The sequence below is a fragment of the Schistocerca americana genome, chromosome 2 (assembly GCF_021461395.2).
Source record: "Schistocerca americana isolate TAMUIC-IGC-003095 chromosome 2, iqSchAmer2.1, whole genome shotgun sequence".
Classification (NCBI taxonomy): Eukaryota; Metazoa; Arthropoda; class Insecta; order Orthoptera; family Acrididae; genus Schistocerca; species Schistocerca americana.
This window is the reverse complement of record NC_060120.1, coordinates 37,383,998-37,396,095: the sequence shown is the minus strand read 5'-3', so window position 1 is coordinate 37,396,095 and position 12,098 is coordinate 37,383,998. Positions and strand designations below refer to the sequence as shown.

The 12,098-nt window shown below is 43.2% G+C and overlaps 1 protein-coding gene across 1 annotated transcript in view; it reads left to right on the top strand.

Moving 5' to 3' along the window:
* The window catches only part of LOC124595391 (protein yellow-like), a 76,817-nt gene extending 66,274 nt beyond the window's left edge, over positions 1-10,543 (top strand). Inside the window, exon 6 of the mRNA XM_047134114.1 lies at positions 7,218-10,543. Within this exon, the coding sequence (XP_046990070.1) occupies positions 7,218-7,386 (169 nt within the window). The 3' untranslated portion in view covers positions 7,387-10,543. The remainder of the gene's footprint in view (positions 1-7,217) is intronic.
* The last annotated feature ends 1,555 nt before the right edge of the window (positions 10,544-12,098 follow it).

Below are 12,098 nucleotides of genomic sequence, written 5' to 3'. Positions count from 1 at the left end.
TGCAGGTATTTTCATAAGAAACAAGGCTAAATATAGTAACAAACCGAATGTATAATAAGTACGTCACTTCTATGTAACGAGCCACATGAGTCAACGGGTGCCTTACAGCAAAATACTCGTAAAATACCCCTGCATAACATATGTAAAACATTCTCGGTTTTCTTGTCGCGTCAATTCGGGATAAAATCTCAAGCTTTCGACGATTACCTTCATCATCATCGTCAGGAGCAACTGACTGTCTTCACTGCTGATGTAGCCTTTTTTATAGCCCGTAGAAGGCTTGTGACCGCTTCCGTTGGAACGTAAACCTTGGAAGGAACGTCTCTGCTGCTTCTCTGCATCAAGCGCTCGTTTCCATGCACAGCTCAGATGGTATCCGCTATCGCGGCTAAAGTTCTTTTCGCTCATTCTTATTTCAACAGCCTCCTTAATAACAGAATCCCAGTGCGTGGAGGCATGGGACAGAATTTTTGTTTCATCGAACAATATTTTATGTTTGTTCGTGAGGCTGTGCTCTGCAAATGCCGATTTCTCCACTTCTCAAGCCGACCAATAAGAAGCCGTCCATGGGCTATAAAAAAGGCTACCACAGCAACAGTGAAGACAGTCAGTTGCTCCTAACGATGACGATGGACGTAATCGTCGAAAGCTTGAGATTTTATCCCGAATTGGCCTGGCAAGAAAACCGAGAATGCTTTACAGATAAGTGCCGTCGCGAAAGACTTCGTTCCCGCCCCTGAATTACGTCCGAAATATTCTCCGTGGGCTTTGATTTTATCCATACTGGATGGGAGATCATGGTTGTGAATGTCAATGTTAAAAAATATATCGGCTCAACCACTTGATTATTGTGTAAAACACTAAGATTGACGCGTTTCGGAAGTCAAGCTTCCATCATCAGAATAATAAAAAAGTTGCAGAAATAGTAAATAAATTTAACGAGTTACACGGTAAAATGAATTCACAGTGGAAGAAGAGAAAAATGGTGAACTGCAATTTCTCGACCTTAGGAAACAAAATGGTAGGCATGTTTTTAAAATATTTAGGTTCAAATGGCTCTGAGCACTACGGGACTTAACATCTGTGGTCATCAGTCCCCTAGAACTTAGAACTACTTAAACCTAACTAACCTAAGGACATCACACACATCCATGCCCGAGGCACGATTCGAACCTGCGACCGTAGCAGTCGCGCGAAATATTTAGGAAACTAACCACAACCGATGTGTTGATACAAAATAATTCCTGCCATCCTAATAGCCAGAAACTTTCTGCTTTTACATCTTTGATAGCTAGAGCCTTTAGAGTCCATATGAATGAAGAAGACAGAATGACTGATCTGAACATCGTGAAACAACTAGCCAGAGCTAACGGATATCACCAAAACGTTGTCAATAAATTAATACGACAGAAACAGCGCGCGAATGCAAGGAAGAATACCGCAAATAACATTACGAGAGTCACAATTCCATACTTCGGTGTTATTTCGCAAAAAGTGGCTAACATTTTCAAATCTTTTAAAGTTGATACCGCTTTTCAGACCAATAATACGCTGCGGTTTAAACTAAGAAATAATTTGCAGCAGGAAAGCGATAAATATGAGAGAGCTAGGGTCTATAAAATTCAGTGTAACACGTGCAAGGGAAGCTATGTAGGCCAAACTGGTAGGTCCTTTAAAGTACGTTACAAAGAACATAGCGATGCTTTCCAGCTTAATAATTTCGAAAAGTCAGCTGTAGCCACGCATACTTGGGAAACGGGACACCCCATGTTGGGAATAGATCAGTATCTCGTTATTTTACATAGACAGGACAAAGGCAAAAAGCTGGATCTACTAGAACAGCTGGAAATTACGATACATAGCATGGATAATCAGAACACACTGAATGAACAGCTAACTGGTGATACAAATAACTTTTTCAAACATTTCACTGGTTTCTTTTAGTAACTACATTTTTAGCAATTTGAGGATACCATCATTTCATGAGGTCCTTGGAACATGTATACGATATCTGTTTGTATAGATATCTCTGTGACTTCCTTGTTTACTTGCACGTGAGCTCACTCGCGTTTCAGTGTCGTGTTTGGCTACGTGGTGTGTGGTATCAACGAAGATGCACGGGTGGTTTACCAGGGTAAAGGAGAAAGCCATGTGGTTAGATGTTGAACACCATAGGCGACACCACTTTAGAGTTTTTTATATTTTGACGACTATGTGGAGATGCACCTGGGAAGACACGGCTGCAACAAGGGAAGTAGCCACGATGTTTTAATTTTATTGTGCCTGGTGCATGCTCCATTTTAGCGAGTTTTAACAGGTTCTTTTACTTTTTATTATTCTGATGATGGAAGCTTGACTTCCGAAACGCGTCAGTCTTAGTGTTTTACACTATAAATAAGTGGTTGAGCCGATATATTTTTTAACATTCTCCGTGGGATCGGGATTCACCCAGTGTCGTACTGTGCAGGAGGCCGATTTTTAAAACCCAAATGAAACCTTCTGTTGCGCGAAGCTCGGTTAAATCAGCTCTCGTGATCTCTCCACCGAGAGGGTGTTAACGCTTCTGCACGCCCTCTTCTGGAAAAACATGCCGTAACGATTCGGGATTAGCACGCAAACGCAATCAGCGTGGCTGATCTCAGGTCCGAGTAGCAGTTTCGTCGACGAAAACAACAAAACGCGCAATTATGTGGCGGTAAGTCGCGGAGTGGGGGGAGGGGGGGAGGGCAGAGATGGGCCTGGGTGACCCCGAGGACGAGTCCGTCGTCCTCGCAGGAGCCACGCCAAGGGCGACGGCGGGCGAGGGAATTCCGCCGTTGCTTCAGGGCAGCCCGCGGCGAAAGCTGGCAGCGTGCGTGCGCATCTCTCCAGCACGCGCGCACCTCTGACGTTACTGTCGTGACGTCACCCTCTGTCGTGCGTGGCTGACGCGAGCCTATCGGCTGCGCAGTTCACTGTCCGACACCAGTCGTGGCAAGGCGAAAAATTCGGGCGGAAAAGTTTCGGCTGGTGTGAATCAACCGTAAAGTACCGGGTGATCAAAAAGTCAGTATAAATTTGAAAACTGAATAAATCACGGAATAATGTAGATAGAGAGGCACAAATTGACAAACATGCTTGGAATGACATGGGGTTTTATTAGAACCAAAAAAATACAAAAGCTCGAAAAACGTCCGACAGATGGCGCTTCATCTGATCAGAATAGCAATAATTAGCATAACAAAGTAAGACAAAGCACATATGGTGTTCTTTACAGCAAATGCTCAATATGTCCACCATCATTCCTCAACAATAGCTGTAGTCGAGGAATAATGTTGTGAACAGCACTGTAAAGCATGTCCGGAGTTATGGTGAGGCATTGGCGTCGGATGTTGTCTTTCAGCATCCCTAGAGATGTCGCTCGATCACGATACACTTGCGACTTCAGGTAACCCCAAAGCCAATAATCGCACAGATTGAGGTCTGGGGACCTGGGAGGCCAAGCATGACAAAAGTGGTAGCAGAGCACACGATCATCACCAAACGACGCGCGCAAGAGATCTTTCACGCGTCTAGCAACACTTTTTTTTTGTTCTAATAAAACCCCACGTCATTCCAAGCATTTGTGTCATTTTTACCTCTCTGTCTACATTATTCCGTTGTTTATTAAGTTTTCAAATTTATACTGACTTTTCGATCACCCAGTACATTAAATCTTAAAATTGTTAAAATTATGCTGTACAAGGAATCAATTTCGGAACTGAAGAGGAAGTTTAATGTAACGTAACGCTTGGCGAGCGGTGCAAAATGTAAGCTGTTCTCTAACATAGCTCAGAAAGTCAGAAGTATCATGAGAGCGAGATGCAGAGAGGTTCCGATATGATTGACACAAATAATTATCGACACCTACAGTATCGATATCGACACCAAGGTTTGATAATTTCGTAGTACAGTGTGTTTCAAAAAGAATTACCTGAATTTGTACAGTAAGAATTACGGAACATGGGACGTTCTGGTAAGAAAATGTGTATTGTTTGAATGGGTGTGGCCTAAAGTTTCAGAAAATCGCCGTTAGATGTCAATCAATGCGTCTTCTATCTTTGCGTTAAGTCAAGAGTACGATGGCGTCCGCTCAACAGCAGACGTTTTGTGTGCTGCAGTTTGCAAAAAGCGAGTCAGTGAGATCGGTCCAGTGCGCTTTTCGTCGGTGTTTTGCCACTGATCCGCCAGCGCGCGAAAACACTCGTCGTTGATATAGCCAATCTGAAGAGATAGTATGCTTGTGCGAAGATCGACCTCGCACAGGAAAACACAGTGACTGGAATGACCTTCCTTCGAATGCTGAAGAACTGGTTTTTTTCACTTCAGGAGGACTCCTATGACTTCATTTTCCAACAACGTACGTCAGGCTCTCAATGACACTTTGCCTCGACGCTGGATAGCCCGCTTGGGATCCCGAGATACTGCCCTTCATTCTTGGCCTCCAACATCGTCAGGCAGGACCCCATGCAAATTTTTCTTGTGGTAATATGTGAACGAAAGTATGTTCATCTCCTCTTTTACCTCGTGAGGTAGAAGAGGTGAAGAACAGAATAAAAACGACCATAACTGCTGTAAAAGCAGATACATAGTGTAAAGTTTATGACGAATTCAGCTAATCTCTAGATGTTATTTATGTTGCTGGTGGTGGGCACATGAAGCATTTGTAATAGAATAGATAAAACTTTAAGATTTTGTGGGTATTTTGCAATCCACCCCATGTTTATAGTATGCTTTTATCAATAAATAAGGAGTTTTGAAATCAGGTCATTCTTTCCGAAACACCGTTACTTGAGACATATCAGAGTATCGGCATGTTCTGACATCAGTACCAGCTATAAGGAATGCTATGGAATGTTGTTTTATTTGCATTACAGTGCTTTTCGTAACTTCCAGAAAGATTCGGCTTAATATTGTTGTTAAAAAAATCGCACTTTTTCCGTTTTCATTTGTTTCTTGTCTTCTGAGTTCAGTGATTGTGTATGGGATTCTTGCATCTCTGTGTTTACGTCCTCCCATTAATTTTGGATACGTGACAGTGATTTTCATAATTTTCTGTTAGCGTCTCTTTAAGATTGTCGCTAAAAAAATATCGTGCTTTTTATTTTTCATTCATTCCATGTCTTCTGCAATGCAAACCTTAAGTTCAGTGAATTTGTGTGTGGTGTTTACATTCTCATATTTATGTCCGCCTGCCATCCAGAAGTTAACTGCTCAGTTCATCGGAAGATAATTAGCCACTAGTTCTTACTTTATTGCAGTTTAAATGTCAGTCAGTGTTTTACACTTTACTGTAAAAGTAGAGTCATATGTGACAAATGTGGATGTCACCATAGGTTACTAGGCATGAACGCTAGACTTCACACCACGACAGAACTATCGCTAACATTGCTGCATGGATTACAAAAGTCCTGCCCCCTCCCCAGCACAAACTTCAATTCGTGTTTTCAGCTTATTTCCCCCTTCTTAGATCGTCGCTGTTATCAAGTGACGATCCAAGAAGGAGAATATGAGCTGAAGATATGAATAGAAGTTTGTGTTGCAGAGGGCGCTGGACTTGTGTAGTTCGTGCAGCGATATTAGCCACAGTGTTGCTAATAATACACTAATGGTCATTAAAATTGCTACACCACGAAGATGACGTGCTACAGACGCGAAATTTAGCCGATAGGAAGAAGATGCTGTGATATGCAAATGATTAGGTTATGAGAGCATTCACACAAAGTTGGCGCCGGTGGCGACACCTACAACGTGCTGACATAGGAAAGTTTCCAACCGATTTCTCGTACACAAACAGCAGTTGACCGGCGTTGCCTGGTGAAACGTTGTTGTCATGCCTCGTGTAAGGAGGAGAAATGCGTACCATCACGTTTCCGGCTTTGATAAAGGTCTGTTTGTAGCCTATCGCGATTGCGGTTTATCGTATCGCTACATTGCTGCTCGCGTTGGTCGAGATCCAATGACTGTTAGCAGAATATGGAATCGGTGGGTCCAGGAGGGTAATACGGAAAGCCGTGCTGGATCCCAACGACCTCGTATCGCTAGCAGTCGAGATGACAGGCATCTTATCCGCATGGCTGTAACGGATCGTGCAGCCACGTCTCGATCCCTGAGTCAACAGATGGGGAAGTTTGCAAGACAACAACCATCTGCACGAACATTTCGACGACGTTTGCAGCAGCATGCACTGTCAGGTCGGACACCGTGGCTGCGGTTACCCTTGACGTTGCATCGCAGACAGGAGCGCCTGCGATGGTGTACTCAACGACGAACCTGGGTGCACGAATGGCAAAACGTCATTTTTTCGGATGAATCGAGGTTCTGTTCACAGTATCATGATGGTCGTATCCGTGTTTGGCGACATCGCGGTGAACGCACATTGGAAGCGTGTATTCGTCATCGCCATACTGGCGTATCACCCGGCGTGATGGTATGGGGTGCCATTGGTTACATGTCTCGATCACCTCTTGTTCGCATTGACGATATTTTGAACAGTGTACGTTACATTTGAGATGTGTTACGACCCGTAGCTCTACCCTTCATTCGATCCCTGCGAAACCCTACATTTCAGCAGGATAATGCGCGACCGCATGTTGCAGGTCCTGTACGGGCCTTTCTGGATACAGAAAATGTTCGACTGCTGCCCTGGCCAGTACATTCTCCAGATCTCTCACCAATTGAAAACGTCTGGTCAATGGTGGCCGAGCAGCTGGCTCGTCACAATACGCCAGTCACTACTCTTGATGAACTGTGGTATCTTGTTGAAGCCGCATGGGCAGGTGTACCTGTACACGCCATCCAAGCTCTGTTTGCCTCAATGCCCAGGCGTATCAAGGCCGTTATTACGGCCAGAGCTGATTGTTCTGGGTACTGATTTCTCAGGATCTATGCACCCAAACTGCGTGAAAATGTAATCACATGTCAGTTCTAGTATAATATATTTGTCCAATGAATACCCGTTTATCATCTGCATTTCTTCTTGGTGTAGCAATTTTAATGGCTAGTAGTGTAATTAACATTCCTGCTTAGTGAGCAAGGAGACCTGGGTTCAAGTCCCGGCCGTGGCACAAATTTTAATGCATTTCTTCAGATTCTATCAGTATGATAGATGAAGATGAGACTCAAATGGCTCGAGGAAAATGTAATTGTAAGATGTGTGTGTGCGGTGTGTGAGAGTCACCTCGGTTGGCTGCCCGCAGGATCCTGGCGTCGCCGGTCGACGACCTGGTGCGCGGGACGAGCTGCGCGGTGCAGCGCCAGCAGGCTTCCCGGCCCCAGCAGCAGCAGCAGCAGCAGTCGCAGCAGCGGCCGTCGTACGGCGGGCCCAGCGGCGGCTACTACGGTAGTGGAGGCCTGCTCTTCCAGTAGCGGGCAGCGCGCCAGCCGCTGCAGCCAGCTGGCTACTCGTACAAACACTGACCGCCATCCCCTCTGGCTGCGGCGCGACACCCGTACTCGCTGCGCCCACAGTGTCAGCCACAGGCGCTACCCGGTGATTTCACTCACAGAAACCAGCCTCAGCCCCGCACAGTTGAAGCTGACGCAAGGACTTTCCGTGAAAGTTCGAAGCTCCACCTTCTCATTTCATCGCTTCGTTTACACAAAACCACTACATTTTCAGCGTGTATGTTCGAGAAGGACCGGCGTTAATAACTCGAATGTCTGCCTTCTTTTAAAAACAGGGCAACATTCAGAATGAGATTTCCCTAACACAGAGCGTAAAAGACGAAAGCGTCCCTAGAATTTCACTACAGATCACTACATCGGTTTATAGCACACTGTTTACTCAGTACCCAACTTGGAAGGAATGTCTACCGACAAGCTTTGAGTGGTGTTTTCAGGGCTGTATGCTGAATGTTTTGATACGAGAAGTCTAGCTTTTCTAATGTTACTTTACCCTCTTTCTTTCCGAGGGTATTTGTACGACAGTATTCAGTCCAGCGGCACGACGGACAGAAGAACTTCTCATATCATGTATCTAGATGCCACACGGTGAAGAGTCGGTGATGTGCAGTATCTCATCGCCACAATATGCATCACTGCCCATGGTAACTCCTAAACATCTTCTCGGTGTCTCATGAAGTGAGAGCACATCACGCTACTCATGGTGTATACTGTTTACTCATTACCAACTTGGAAGGAATGTCTACCGACAAACTATTAGTGGTGTTTTCAGGGCTGTATGCTCATTGTTTTGATACGAAAAGTCTAGCTTTTCTAATGTCATTTTACCCTCTTTTCTTAGAAGATGTTTGTGCCACAGCATTCAGTTCAGCGGCACGATGGACAGAAGAAGCTTTTATATCAAGTATCTGGATAGCAGAAGGTGAAGAGTATGTGATGAACAGTTTCTCATCGCCACAATATGCATCACCGCCCAGGGTACATTCTAAACGTCTCCTCGCTGTCTCATGAACAGAGAGCACATCACACTACTGATGGTGTAACGTCACAGAATTAGGATGTTAAGCTACGCTACCACCACAGTCCAATTCCAGAGCAGTAGGCTATATATTTATTTATTTTTAATTCCAGTCGACGATCACAAAAAATAGTCGTCAGATTGTCGGTTTTGGTCCAGAATGACCATCTTCAGATCTGATGAGACTATCACATTACCATATCACCATATTATTCTAATACGATTAAGCCGAAGTGGCACGGTCAAATGATACAAGCAAAATTAGCTTGGCATCATTGAAAATACAATAGTGTAGTATAAACCACACTACACTGCCGGAAGAATCATAATGTGAACGGCACTGTTGTTCACATCGTTTTAGGATATTACAAAGCTTCTCTGTTTTAATCAGATCTGAAGGCGGTCATTATGGACCGAAGTCCATAGTCAGATGACAAATTTTTGTGAACGTCGAGTGGAATGAAAAGAATTCTGTGCTTTCTCTATCACTGGCTTTATTCAGGCCTATGTCGCACCTTGTGTGATGAGTACCTATATTCCGCTTCTACATTCCTCCTCCTCCTTCTTCTCTTCATCATCGCCATTGACAATGCTAGAAGATGCACCTGTACCATTCATCAGTACTCAAACGGCTATTCATAAGACATACCACTCCAGACTTTAACGAAGAACAAGTGCCATTCGCTCGAGGAAGCAAACCTTTCTCGATCAGATGACTAAGACCGTCCGTCACGATCTCTCTGCCGCATTACTACTACACGACTTTACATTTTGTCGAGTGGTTTCATCATAAGGCGTTGGGTAAATAATATCTTTCTGACTGCGACAGCTGGAGTGCGACACCAAAACATAAATCAACCTTTCATTTGAGTTCTGACAACACAAACTTCATGGACCTACATACCGATAACCAACCCTCACAAAATAGAAATTACGCAACAGTTGCAAAAGGTGCTAAATATGGCGCCCACACTTCTCTTAGAATGCCGTTCAGTAGCTGTCCTGTCGTTCTGTGTATATTTTTGCTACTGATATGAAAGAAAGTGTTGTCCACTGTTCCATCGGATAATAATTGATACGTGTACAAGCTACCAGTGATGCAATCCAGTGTTTCTCTTTCTGTTACAAAATGTAAGACTATAACATTCAAAGTCCTTCGAAAAAATATAACATGTAGTTTACGTACGGAAACAGTACTGTAAGTTGTTTCCACAACATATGTCACTGGTGTACTATACACCGAAAGTTAAAAGGGAATGTTCAAAGAAATCCCCACTGTCTAACAAACTTCCGTGGATTCACGGTAGATCATAAACCCTACTATTGGAGAATATCCTTATATTGTTTCTGTAACTAATCAATAAGTAGCCAAACGTTTTTCTTGGAGGGTTGGTGTCAAGCTGCAGTACGTTTCATACAACCGTAATCAGCACCAAAGAGGTTTATATATCTTCCAGTTTGTCTATAAGCTTTTTCAACAGCAGTGATTGGGTTTAGAAATAAACCAATCCGAGATATCCAAAACGTAGTAGTTATTCTAAATGGGTAGAGAGATTTGTGTGAAGCCAAAAATTACGTACTTTACCTCACCTATAGACACAGATTTTGTCCATTCCTTCCAATACTCCTCATTGCAGATATGAGGTTTTTTTCATTTTTTGCATCTCGTGTACCATGAATTTTTATATATCGACACTTTAAGGCAGTTTTGCTTCATAATACAATTCATACCATCCTCACTGGTTAACAGATCTTAGTACCTCTGATGAAAACAATACCCAGTGTAACAAAACTGTGTGTTGGTTATGACAAGTGGCAAAGTGCATCATCTTCAATATTTCGTCAGACTAACATTTTCCTCATACCTTTTACAGTGAAGTAATTTATCAATGTAATATTTATGTATCAATTACCATTTGTGTATCATTACATTTTGTGTGTTTCTCATGCAACATTTAAGCACTAAATCAAAAAGTACAAGCCACCTTTATATATGCATAATGCATACACTGCTAATCATTTAATAACATTTGAGTATTTATTTATTTTATAATAATGTGTCTGGTTGTCATCACCAATAAATATCTAATATTCCTAAAAATACCTACAGTCCATGTGTGTGAAAATCCATTTTTGTGCATAAGAAGAATTACTTATTGACAACGTGTACAGCGACACATTACCCACCAGGGCTATAAGAGGAAGTCGCCTTTTAAGTACGCTTTCTAGGGTATTAGCCAAGTCTAACACAAGGAAATAGTAAGATAGTAACGCAGGTTATCCCGTAACCGTAGATGACGAGAGAGACAAAACGGAGGAACAAATTGTTCGTCGACATTTACAAACACAGTTCATGACATGTTTTACAGCCTTACAAAAGCGTTTAAACCGAAAGAAGGGGCGCAGTGACCACAGTGGATTCGTACTCTGGAGGATGGCTTTTCCGATCCGCGGTTGGTCAACAAATTCTAGTATTTCCTTGGATTCCTTAACTCTCTAAAGCCAAAGACCAGGATAGTTCCCTTGAAAAAGGACACGAGCGATTCTCGCCGTTGACTGGACATTCCTTGCACCATCAAAAATATTGTAGTGACATAAGTTTACTGGCAAAACGTGACAAATTTTTAAAGTTACAGTTTAGTCTTCGGCTTTCACAGCTCTCCGTAAAGTGGAGGTTGTTGAGAGATCTTCATAGGCCACTCTACTGAGACGCGCTGTTCAATAAAATGTTCGGGAAACCTTTTGTTTATGTGTTGTCTTACATTACCGCTTTATCCGGAAGGACACGTCCGTACAGAAACCATGTAGGGAAGTGCCTTCCCGATCAGGAAGTATGAAAATTATTTGTCTTGCAGTACGTTAAGGCAAGAGGCATCCTGCATTTTCCCGTTGTGGGAGAGAAGAAACAGACATGACATGTGGGCTTCACATGAGCGAATAAGTCGACGAGGACTTTCTGGTGTGTGTTCCGACAGTCGGCATCCCAGAAAATACGATGGTTAGTCACTGAATAAATTACTTCCATGAAAAAATGCTTGTTTGGTCGATCTAGTTGATTATCTGTATAATGTTCACTTAAAAACACGCAATAGGAGTTACTGTGGGTGCTCGTTATTGACACTTTGATCTGGTGCATACTATTATTAGACTGATCATCCTCGTCTGAAAATCGTTGTGGTGAGCTTCAGAACTGACAACGAACCTACGAAACAGAGAGTTGCGGTTTTTCATCCCAAACACCTCTTAGTAGGTCTCTAAAAGATCTTTTACATACGAACCCTGTTTCATGAAACCTGTTCACCAGCTTTGTGCTATACAGTTACTAACGAGTTTTGGGATATCCTTGGCTTTCCTCGTTAGTTTCTTCGTGACGTCGAATCGACGGTGGTTTATAGGCGACCTACCAAGACCTCCAGTATACACTTAACTGGACATTCTGGACAACTCGTCGGCTCATCCGACATCTGCTTCTGTCCGACCCCATCTTTGGAACGAGTAAATTCCCGGAAGATTCCCCACTTTTTATGTTTTAATTGCGTCATCTTACTACAGAGCGCAAGCTGCTGAACGATTTCCGCGAGGACTAATATTCCTTGTGGCTTCTTTATTGAAGGTTTCGAAGCATCTGGATATATGCAGTGAGTGAATGAGGTGGAAA